The sequence below is a fragment of the Bombus vancouverensis genome, chromosome 11 (genome assembly GCF_051014615.1).
Source record: "Bombus vancouverensis nearcticus chromosome 11, iyBomVanc1_principal, whole genome shotgun sequence".
In the NCBI taxonomy this organism is placed as follows: domain Eukaryota; kingdom Metazoa; phylum Arthropoda; class Insecta; order Hymenoptera; family Apidae; genus Bombus; species Bombus vancouverensis.
Genome location: NC_134921.1, coordinates 5,642,273 through 5,655,097, shown reverse-complemented (window position 1 = coordinate 5,655,097; position 12,825 = coordinate 5,642,273). Strand labels below are relative to the sequence as shown.

Here is a 12,825-nt window from a genome sequence, read left to right as displayed (position 1 = left end):
TGATACTACGCGATTTCAAGCAAAAACGTCTGCAACTCAACCACTGAAAAGTCTTGTTAAAAAGGAATTCTAAATAACGAGCTTGGCCTTTCGCTCGGATTTTTAGATATTTTAGACTTTAGTTAACATCTGAAAACACTGGAAAAATTGTAACTATAAAGTTACAGGAGATTCAATCTGTCTGCATGCGTGAAAGTTTCTGGTGAAACAACATGAAAATCACTTTCTGTTTAATCTTTTTTGCTTTTTCATTCTAACGAACTACATGTGCGACGAGTCACGCGATCAACCAAAAGTTTTAGCTCCTATACTATTATTACGAGTATTTTACTGTAGACACATTATACATTTTTGCACCTTGATATTTTCAATAAATGCATCACAGATTTTAGTCTACGCATAATATACGCACAAAAACTTTTTATAGTAAGTGTCGAAACACTTTTGTATGCCTCTGTTCATAGGGAACTGTTCATTATGGAAGGGTTAAGGAGAACCTAGTGAAAAGTTCAATGATGTCAAATGTTCCTTGGGCAAAACCCGTTCATACGAAATAGGTTACACATAGTTGGATTTTAACTAGCCTACTCTCGCGTCGCGGTAATTCCAGCTTTGTATTCATGAACATTGAAGAACTTTATAGATTTTTCGATAGGTCGAACTTTCCTCTTCTGGAGATGCGCAATGTGCACGGAAATATTCCATAACGTGCGATAAATGTTCCAAGTTGCGTTGCAATATTTTACGGCAGGTTTGATTACAAATAAGATTTCTCTGATATCGAGATACATGAGAATTCGTATCATATAAATTATATTATTCCAAATTAATGGTTTCCTCTATTTGAGAGATAAATTGAATAATCAAATATAGGTATGTATTGATTAAATGTTTGCATTGCTGTTGGTTATTCTAACTACTAAAATAAATTCAAGAATAATATTAAATTATGATAACGATATCGGAGATCACGAAATCAAATTATCTTGCGATCATATTTTTGAAAAGATCATCTGTTAGAAAACTGAAAAATATTGAAAATTTTTACCGATCTTAATTTCGTATAAGATAAATACGTAAATAAAATCGAAAAATTGTTCGTTAAACTTTCTGGTTGATTATTGTATTAGTCTTCGGTCGTATCTGACTCAGGATGGCCGCATTACTTGATAAAGGAGGCGCTCTTTTAATAGAAACAAAAGCGAAGAGATTCGGTTTTCCAAGTCCTATTTCGAAGGAACTGAGAAGTTACGGGACAAGTCGATGAAATTCCAGGGATTCACGTTTTATCTGGAAAAGTATCGAGTCGTCTTAGCTTCCTCCCATTTTGATAACGAAATGGGAGCACGGTTAAGATAAGAATCTCTATCATTCAAAGCTAAAAGACTCTCTCCTTTTTCTTTTATTATGTTCCACCGGAAGCATCTTTGTTTCACCGTTCTTTCGTTTCAATTTCATGTCGATGGGCCAGTCTTCTCCCCTTCGTCTCGTTTCGATCGATCCCTCTCCCTTTAGTAGCGAGCTTTGTCGTACCAAATACACTTTGATAACTCGATAGAAGTTCGTTTGCGAAATACATGCGAATATTTCGCGAACCGAAAATGTCTCTGTAAATGTTAATTATCGTGTAGAGTGCTATCATTGTTGAGAATTCTCTAGACAGTTTTCCATCTACGTGTAATAAATGCATTTTAGCAGTTGTTTATCGAAGCTGCTTTTACGTATCGTTTACAAATTCCTGAGAAGTTATTTTCCTGTGAAATCCTTATAAGAAATTCTTCACTTTGTCGTGCATATGTTTCAATAGCTGACTTCAAATTTTTTCTACAAAATATTTTCCTATATAGCGATCATTCTAAATTGTAGAATAAAGATAGAATAAAATTTCTTCATATATTTTTCGTTGCAGTGATTATTAGATTAGAAGAAATATTTAATTTAAGAAATTTTAAGGAATACATAAGGATACTTTAAATCGTAGGATAAAAGTTCAATTTCTTTATACATTTTTACTTTAAATAGGCAAATATATAAACACGGGAAATATTTAATTGGAGAATCTTTTCAAAATGTCTATAAGTTCGCAGATACTGTGGACAATTTTAATTATAGAATAGAAATAAAATAGAATACTTTTGTACATTTTTAATTTTAGAAAATATATGTTCCTTAGCAGTATTCAGTTTTCTCCAATGATATCAGCTATTTACGTGCTAGGCAACGCGGTTATATGTAACGCGGTTATAGCCGAAAAATCGATAGCTATGTGTTTAGAGTTGTGAGCTTTCCAATTTACGATTGGTTGCTATCGAGTTGGCCAAACCGGGAATCGTTGCGAGTGGATCTTACGATTTCGGGATTGTTTGCCATTGGATCTTTAATTTATTTCTACAGTTTACTTCTGCTCTGTACTCAAAAATAAGCTAGCTGTGTAGCTTTTCTTCTATTTTATTTATATATCATTTTGATCACGCCTCCGGTTTCAATACTTTTTTTTCTCTCTAAATATTTCAACGTCACGTGAAAGTTATAAATAAAAAAAACCGATTTTTACAATCCACGTACTTTTTCAAATTTTGTTTCTTTTTTTACGAGGAAAAATCGAATATTTCTCACCGAGGGATTTGAATTTCATGCGAAATTCTATTTTTTCTATATTCTGTTACTTAATATTTCGAACAAAAATGGCTTACCTCGTGCTCTCGGCTTGGTTAACAATTTCAAGACTATCTCGTCGTAAGCCTTCTCTTCGGCAACGCCAGAATCTTTCACTAATTTTTCCTTAATGGCGATGCATATGTTATACTTTCCCAGCAGCTCTTCCAGTTCTTCGAACGCCTGTAACAAACCGAACAGTGTCTTCGTAATTACATTGAATTTCTATTTTCTTCGTTTCTGTTTATCAGTATGTATCGCGACTGCGACTCTAAGCAGACTTTGAAACAACGAGACGAAAGAAGAAAAGACAGCAAAATCCCGTTTCAAAGACGACGATGCTGAGCGAATTAGGGACTTTGCCTTTGATAGAAAGATGCACTCTTGAATACGACATAAAAAGGTTAATACATCTCCGAGATGGATTATACTTGTAAATAGCGAGAAAAATAAAAAAACGAACTGGTAGTTAAGAACGTGGAACGAATCTCTATACTGGAATTCGTTTCTCCAACGGTCCTTTCGATTCGTCAGGAAAAGACAAGGGAGTGAAAAAAAAGATGGATAGCCTCGTCTAATAAAGATCTACGTTCTTTTGATCGATTCTGATTTCATTCCGGAGGAAAATAGTTTAATTCGCGTCGTCGCGTAATAAGGTCGCTCGTTATCGATTTCCGTTTTACGATAGGTAAACTTTGCCATCTCTGTGTCCTTCCGTGTTGATCGATCCGCCGTTACACGTGTCTGATGTTGATCTCTCGACAGATTGCCGCGATCCGATGATTCGACCCGTGGAAATAAATTACGCGTTAGCACCCGCCCGGTTAATATCGGCTCTTAGATGTCAAATACATCCGACGTGAGCCGAGATTAATTTCTCGTTTCGTTCAAACAACTAGCATAAATGGACGTAATGCTGTCGATGATAGCGTGTATCTCTTAGGTAATTACACAGAAATGGCTGCTTGATCGATTCGATACGAGGTTTTTATTGATTTCAAGTGTACAGTTATTCGTTATTCATTGCGTTGTACTACTTAGCCTTCCTATAAATCGTGTTCTTGACGGAAGAAAGACATTGATTTCGTGAATCGGAATTGTTTGAAAACGTTTATAGTGTTGTCTAAGCTTCAACGATGTATTAGTTGTCTTCCAGAGTTTACATTATTATTTTGTTACAGCGTTTAACTACTTTCAACGGTAAAACTTATCAGATATGTATCATTAATAGTTACGTCGGATTAATTCTTACGGTACAATGATTCGATAAATAAAGATAGTAGTAGACGTGTATAAAAATATTTTCTGACTATTTTCATTTAACGAATGATCGTAACTAAAAATATGACTATATCTTCGTGAACAATTGTCCATTCGTAGAAATGGTACATAGCCATTTCGATAAGATACGAATACCAATGTAGAATGGCGGGATAATTCATCTGTCATCTGTTGATACGTTTATCATAAAAAATCGTGCGATCTTATCTGAAGATGGGAATTCGCATCACATACTTTTTTCTTTAAACAAATATTTGACGAACATTATTTGCCACGTATATTGCAAATAACGAACATTATACGTATATTTTATTTTATTTAAAATTCATATCCGGTATAGATTTTCAAATTAATCCAAATTAATCCAATTAATTCAAATTAATTAATTATTAATTGGAAATATACTGGGCTATGGATTTGTTTAAGAGAAAATCTGCGATGTTAACGAATTTTGGTTATCCACGAATTATAAAACTTCCTATATCCCCGGAATCATCGAATACATTTTCGCGAGAACTTACGACAGGATTAGGGAGATAAAAAAGAGAACAAACACGCGGAACGGTAATTTACAACGTTCATTTTTCTTCGCTCGGTCGAATCAGTTTCTAACGATAATGAAAATGCACACGCGCGTACCGCAGCCACGCGAGGATAAGCATTATATTGAAATAAAGTATGCAGCGTGAATGTGTCGCAGAAAAAGGGAAAAATGTCGTATATCCATGCATCGTGCAGCGGGAATAATTCAAGCTTGGCAGCAGCGAGTAACGAGAATGCAGAAATCACCGGAGGGTATCGTTAAAGATTCAAGAGAATTATTAGACTAACGTAGCTCGTCGCTCTGCTGTCTGCATGATCCATCTTCCCATTTTCTTCTCCTCGAAACGTAACAGCATTTTACGCTTCTTCCCTATTTTTACGAGCAAGCAATTTTCTCAAATCACAGCGAAAGGGAAGGAAGAAAGAAGAAGTCCCGATAATTCGTCGACGATTTCACAGTCTGACCTGTTTCCTTCCGCATCGATTTAGGACCATATTATACCTATGAGAGAACCGTCACATCGGTTACAAGGAGATTAATGAAATATGTTATTGCAGGGCCGTGACTTGCCAAAGCTGTTCCCGTAATTACTCGTTCGAACATCTTAATGTAACATAGGAAGCTGTACAAGTTTTACGAATCGCGTTATTTTCATGTAGCTGTTACACAGATGGTAAATTATCAGAAATATTAGCAAGTGTTGGAGTTTCGAACGAATGGCCAATGTACCATTGGCAAGTAAATTTCCCATTTACGAATGGGAAGTCGTCAATTCCATTTTTGCGAGATATACACAATAGGAATTGCATAATATCACGCAGAACATTACGGCCGATAAAATGGAACATAAAAGCAATCGTGCAAGTGTTTCATAGGAAATGTAGGTGCACGAAACTTCGAGAGAGCAGCCACATGTACGAAAAGACAATGATGATGAATGGCTGTTTTTAGATGATGATATCAAATGGAAATTTTGATAAATAGTTCTGTCGTTCTTCTTTTATGAAAAGAGGAGTTAATTTGAGTGGGATGAGGAGTGAGATAGTTATCACTAATTGTGGAAGAGAATGTAGGTAGAACCTGGTAAAGATAAAGTAACAACTTTAACGTAGAATGAATCGAGAAAACAGACGCAGCTGTAGAATGGAGGTAGGGAGAAGAGAGAAGAAAGGAAAGAAGAACATAACAGCATTGTATTCTTCTTCCCAGTATCTTCCAGGGGATGATATTTGATTTCTTGAACTTTGGTCAAACGAGAATGTTTTGCAAGAAATAGTTTTAGTCCGAAAACGGAAGAACAAGAAAAAGAAGTGGTAGGAGAAGAAGACGATAAATGCCGTTGCGTTATTATATAGTATCATCTTTGTTATACTTTGCAAAGAAGATGGTATTTAAATTTTTCGATTTCAATGGAGCTGAGGACATTGCTGGAAGGACGCTTAGAAAAGAAGAAGAGAGGAAGGAGGAGGAAGAGTAAAAGGAAAAAACGAGATGGCAAAGGAGAAAAAGAAGAAGAAGAAGATGAGAAGGAAGGAGAAAAGAAGATAAATAATATTGCTTTCTCGTATTCAATACTTTGCAGATAATAATATTTAATTTTTCTAATCTCGTTCGAACTATTATAAGAGTGTCACGGAAAGAAATAGAATTTAGGTCAAGGAAGAAAAAAGAGAAAAGAATATTTAATATCTCTGGTTTCGTTCTTCTTGTATGTATATGTACATCAATTGAAAATACTGTCTTGTATATATAGAGTGTAACGTATGGAAATGAAGGGTACATCTTAAACCCTCAAGAACAAAATGCATTCAGTAACAGTATACGTGCTTGTGTGGGAAGGAGAAAGGACGTACATATGTCATTGTTGAATCAATATCTAGGTCAATGGCGTTCCGCCGGCCATACACCTGTTCATTGTTCTGTAGTGGTGAAGTGGATACGTGATGAGTCGCGATAAATTACAAGCGAAGTTGACAGAATGTACCACAATTTGGCTGTCACGGGTACATACGACGTGACATCGTACAACGTATAACGCACAATATGAGACGATCCACCAAAAAAGAAGAAGAAACGAAAAGAAGAAACTATGTAATATTTTCAAAATTAACTCTAAAATTCTGTATTTTATTCGTGAAAGCAAATTATGTATAAATTACCAGTTTGACTACTTTAATGTTCTATTTGCTGCGTGTACTATGTACATGTATGAAAGAGTTTGAAGTGGACAGAAGTACGTTTCGAGATATACCTGATTTTATTTTAAAAACAAATTAAATCTATGCTGTAAGTACATAGAGTAATCTATCGCAATCTATCGAGATCTAACTCGAAACATGCAAGCATTATCGTGCCACGATCACGCCCTGTATTCACGTCCCTTTCATCGTTTTCAATCAGTACATTTCATGGAATACCTAGCTTCCCCTCGCTTTGGATCGCGTGAAAATTCGATTTTACCGTGTACGTGAAAGTCAATTTTATACCATTACAGACGTCTGGTTATTATACCACGCTTTGAACGAAGAAGAGGGATAAACGTGAGATGGTTATCGAAACAAGAAAAGGTTATCCTTTCAACCGTATCTGAGTGAATATTTATCAATCTCGAAATTCCACCGTATCGCGATATTGTTTATTGACTGTGACATTTTTGTAAGATATCTGTATCCACTAGATCGTTTAATGAACGATTGTCGTCGCTTTCGTCGCTTTATTATACTTTTTCCCCGCGATACAACGAGTTTATATTCATCTTGACATAAGATCGTGCTTTCACGCGACACGTGAATGGTAATTAGAACACCTTCGAGATACCACGGTCATCAATCTTTTTTTGCGACATGGTAGCACTTACCGGCGGTATCAAGATTTCAGAGCTTAGATAGATCAGCGCATTGTTGACTTCGAGTCCTTTTAAGCTTGAGAGTTCGCGAGATAAGAGATGTTAGAGCTTTTTGATCTGAACGTGCCTAGATCAATATTTCTTAAAATTTAAAGCGACGTTTTCGAACCTCGAGCCTCCAAGATCTACGCTTTCCAATTTATCTATTTATCTAAGCTCTTCAGCTTTCGGGAACTGTGCTTTCAAGATTGAAGCTTCCGGACTTTGAAAATGTCGAGATTCGAGTTTTTAACTTCGACTAGAGACTAAAAATTAAATTTTTAATTTTGATGTTAAATCTTCTCAAGCTTGAGTTCTTATGTTAAAAATTCTCCCATTTTAAATTTTCAGTGACAACGTTTCCTGACTTTGGAAATTCCAAGTTCGTGGCTACTAACTCTTAAAGATTCCAGACTAGATCTCATTAACCACGAGCATTTGACCGTTGGCCGTAAATTTTTTAAGTCAAGGTTGTTTGGCTATCTATTGAATTATTTCGAATAGAGTTTCATACGGTTTAGGATAAGATCAGTATCAGTATGGAGTTTAATTTAGTAATTGTCCTATTATCTTAAACGACGTATACCTGTACAGCAATTTCGTGATGTTAGAGCTGCTTTTATACCAGAAAAAAATTTGGGCCGAATATTGTGTTATAGAACGGATATGCCGGTCAGAAAAATGAAATTCCAAAAGATAAAATACGGAATTAAATAAATGTTCAAATATTTTCCAGGGCCACTATATGCCTATCGCTCATAAGAATCCATACGGTTCAATATTCAGTTGGGAAATTATTAATTGGATGCATTACTTTCTACGTTCTTATGGAATTAGTAAGTTGTAAATTTATGTAATCAAAATCAAAAGACTTAACCATAGTATTTTTGCGTATAGTAGTAACGTTAATGTATAATTAAATACACGATTCGGCGATATATTCATCGATCTCAGGTATTTTTCTCGAAATAACATCGATAGTCTTTCTGTCAATTTAAAGAAATCTACTTTGTCCATATAAATTTAAGAAAATTTTTCTACATTTCAATTTATGAAGTCGATCGGTGTAACTTTTCACCGGCACGATTAATTTTTAATAACATTAACGGACGAATATTGATCGACATTCACACGAATCCGAGTTGACTTCGATACGAATAAGTAAGACAAGGCTTATCATCTATTCGAAGGAATTTTTTACGCGCAGAAAACTGCATCTGTCCCATCGGCTGGCGTGAGGGTAATGTGGGCCATGCAAGGTCGTTTGTTATGTAGCTACGTATTTCGAGAAGAACGTAATTAGGTGTGTGCCTGTTTTCTCTATCGTACGTCTGCTCCCTTCCTCGTTTTTCCGTCTATTCGCGCTGTGTAAAATGTCGCGGGATTGACTATATGCACGCGATTTAACGTGCCTAGAATGAAGTATTTAACGGACTGTAATGTAATCTCGGTCGGTTGGTGGGTACCATTCTAATTGCGTTCGTTCATTCACTCGCGCTTAACACGATGAATTTATTCGACCACGATTTCCAACTGTGCAGCTAGTTGAATGTCATGCCGATTTAAAGTACGTCGAGCTCATTAGTTCTATAATTAATTGCACTTGAATTATAATTTCGAAATATACATGTTGGATATGAAAGAAAGAGGAGATCGAATCTAGAGCTTTTAAATATTTTCTTTCATTTTTTTAGAGATTGTTTCAGAATTATATATGTTCTTTCCTTTTCCAAGGTAAATCAGTCCTGTTTTTTTAGCATTATCGTTTGATGTTGTTTCAGAGATAATTGTAGCAGATATTTAGTTTGATAGGGAACGTACACGAACAGAGAGATTTCAAAGTTTGATAATGGTTGGCGTACCTGTGTCAACAGAACGATAAATGAACAATTAAATTAGAGGTAGCCGAATGTTCCAAATCGTGAAAATCGATATTGTAGATATACATAATGTTAAATGGACAAATGGAAGTTTAATATTAATACTTGCGTATATGAATATTATTGTTATAACTTGTATTCGACACTTTTTACTACGTTACGGTAACTGGAATATACAGGATGTTCGGCAACAGATGGTAGAATCAAAATAAAAAGAAGATGAAGAATAAAAAAGATACGACACTTCGTCTGTTATTTAATATTATAATATCTAAGAAGCTAGTAAAATATCTCTGAAGCTTGGGAAACTTCTCTAAGCGCCAGAAGATGGATGTACAGTGATTCTCAAAGCCTGTATATAACATTGATTAATTGCCCTTGTCAAATATAGTTCCATAATTTTGTAAAATTAGCAGTTGAACTTTCTTTTATCCATCACTGCACATTAAACGGTTAAATTATCTTCCTATGATTCTCCATATCTATCCAAACGTAAGTTTCCTTCGAAATTTAACATTCCAGAAATAAATCTTCTTTATAAAAGTTTCAACATTTCAATCTGTTCTGCAAAACTTGTCACAAAATTTCTTAAAACTTTGGATGGAGGTCTGGTAGGTAGCGTACGTTGCATGTTATATATCATGTGTCTGATGTAATATCACATGGTTGACATATCCAACTACTCGCTTGCACTGTATCAAACGTAACTTTCAATTCTAGCTTTACCCTTAGGAAATTTCATTCTTCCATTTCTTTCAGTTACAGACGCTAAACGTATTTTATCCTCTTTAGAAATCTTTTCTCTCCATCGAGAATATTGTACAATTAATATATTAATCCAGCGAGGGCTTACTTTCAAAATCAATGTTTATTACTGTTATTATTCTCACTTTTTGCTGAATTATCCTGATTACTTAGTGGCTTATTATTTCTCGTTTTTCCTAATCTTTCGCTCGTATATTTCTCGTTAAAACCCTTCTGCCATTCTTTTATTTCTTTTTACAATCCCATTAAACTATTATTATCAGAGTGGTACCTCTCCCTTTTTTTTAGACTTTTTCCCCTTTTAAGCTAAAAGAATTGGAGATACCAATTATCGTGGAGTTCGATGTCGAACGAGTCCATTAACATCGATATTGCAACATGCATAGTCCGTTTCGGTTGCCGATGTATATCGATATGAAATACAGAATCGTTTATTTACATGCATGCATTTACACTACGCTCGTCTATTAATTTCGTTGTCGTGGTACTCTAATGAGATGTAAAGCCGATTTGTTTTATGCACGCACGCTACTCGTTTCGTGATCGTATTATTAACAGGCGAGTGTTCAAGATTTTGCACGCGATATGTTCATTTTTCATCTGTTTCCCTTTCTCTCTCTACCCTTTCTTCAATTGTTTTCTTTCGTTCAACGAATTAATTCCGAATATTATGCATGCATGTTACAAACGTATTCTTCTTCTACATTGTTTCGCGAAAACGTAGCGAATTTTATCTTCGTGTCTCTTTTCCATTCCTCGTTTTTCCGATATCTTCGTTGCACAATTGCAATTAAAATGTCGTTATCGTCTTTTTCTCCTTCATACGTTACCATCCTTTCCAGTGAAATTAAAATTGGAATAGACGATTTATAAATGGAAGTACAAAATTAAGATAAATGGAGGAATATAATTATCTGACATAAAATTTATTCGATGCGGAATATCAACGTGGAACGAGACTGTACCGAATCGGTGAAATTAGTTTGAAATTTCAAAAACAAATTGTTGAAATCAATAATGGTACATGTAAATTTATGCCAGTAATATAAAAGACAAAGGTAATAAAATTCACAATTAAGGAATCGTTAAAGAATCTTTTCTCTAAAAATTAAGACTATTAGGCCGAATGATAAGTGCATTTTCTTAAGCAGTAATTACAAGAGATAAGGAATTGAAATAAATAAAGAACGAACGAAAAAGTATTGATATCGATAAGAAGATATTAAACATGAAATAAAATATCTATTGACTTAAAAATTATTATCTGTCGTATATACAAAGACGAACACATATAGCATCCGTTATATCGTCACGCGGTTTTAGTTCACGCACGACTAGCGTGAAGGAAAATTTCAGTAAATTTCTCTCCATGACATTCACTGCTAAGAATAATTCCCCAAAATAACTCAGTTCTCTGTGGTTTTAATTACGCTCGATTAGCATAGTGGCGGTTACGACAGCAATAGGAAGTCGTGGAGCAGGCGGGAATGAGTGACGCGCCGTGAGACCCGGAAAAAGAGGAGACCGTCCAAAAATGAATACATACGTTGGCAAGTTGCAGCCTAGAATTGTACCTTTGTGATCGTCACGTTAAACAAGGCAGCCCGCGGCCGAAACAGAGAAAATGAAAGAACCTTGACGACTAGCGCGCTCTTGCATGGAGTTATTTGATTACGTATATGTCAGGCAAATGAGATATACTACAGTTTCTGGTCTGCCGTGAAATATTCGGTGAATTGTGGTCGAGTAGCTTTCACGTTCTCTGGCTGAACGGATGCTAGAATGCAGTTTCGTGGATTTTAATGTAAATTAATGTAACTACAATTTAACGGTATCAAAAGCACTCTCTATTTTTTATATAATCTCATCCTTCTTTGCCTTTTTATTTAAAAAAGTGGGGAACGTGACAGATAGCGGAAAATATAAACTGAGAATGTATAAGAATTATTTGACAATTTAAAAAAATACATGTACTGATTTACCCTTCGTAATGGAGTTTATGGTTTGGAAAATGAAGAACGATGGCAATTCTGTTTAAACAAAATAAAATTCGTGGAGTAGAGAACAGATTTATACTTTTGTTATATTCAACTACTAATTGACAGTGACAAGTTTCTGAAAATTCGACGAAATAATGTCGTATTCATTCGACTCGTGTGAAGGGTGCGTTGCGGTAATTTGATCATAGAGATTCATTTATTTAAAAATTACAATGAATACGCCATGCGTGATGGTTAAATGGGTATTTTCTGGAGTTGATAGCTGCAGCTGTGATCGCATTGTCGGTTGAATGCATTGTTTCAGAACACTTATTCGGCCGAATCAATCAACTGTTCGTACCGAATTTCACAGGGGCGAGATCGTATTTTTCGCGCGTATCCGCTGATTTTCTCTGTGTACATCGACGCGATATATCCCTGTTAATTCATCACTCATCCTCATTGCAGTTACGTATAAGTTCAATAATTATCTTCACGCCGTAATTCAGGTATCGGTCATTAAAACGATAGATATTCCGCTTCACGTGATTTACTTTTTGGTAAAATGGAAATGGAACGAACGATACACTAAAGGGCGGTTTCTACGAAAATTATCTTCCCATTCATAGAAATGATATAAAAGAGAACAGTGAATTTTTACGAATCTTGTTTATGAATATATACCGGTCAGTATAAAATATACAATGCTTCATTTTGTAGAAAATGAACATAGCTATTTAACGAAAAATAAATACAGCTGTTTAACGAGTATACTTATGATATTTATTTATTATTACTATTATTTATTATTATTATTATTTATTAATATCTAATGGA

The 12,825-nt window shown here is 34.9% G+C and overlaps 1 protein-coding gene and 1 long non-coding RNA gene across 2 annotated transcripts in view; one reads left to right on the top strand and one right to left on the bottom strand.

The window, feature by feature from the left end:
- Positions 1-12,825, top strand: part of LOC143303306 (uncharacterized) — a 341,397-nt gene that overhangs the window by 52,849 nt on the left and 275,723 nt on the right. The gene's annotated exons all lie outside the window — the stretch shown is intronic.
- Positions 1-12,825, bottom strand: part of LOC117159281 (uncharacterized) — a 174,794-nt gene that overhangs the window by 13,439 nt on the left and 148,530 nt on the right. The window contains exon 4 of the mRNA XM_033338992.2: positions 2,694-2,838. Coding sequence (XP_033194883.2) covers positions 2,694-2,838 — 145 coding nt within the window. The remainder of the gene's footprint in view (positions 1-2,693; positions 2,839-12,825) is intronic.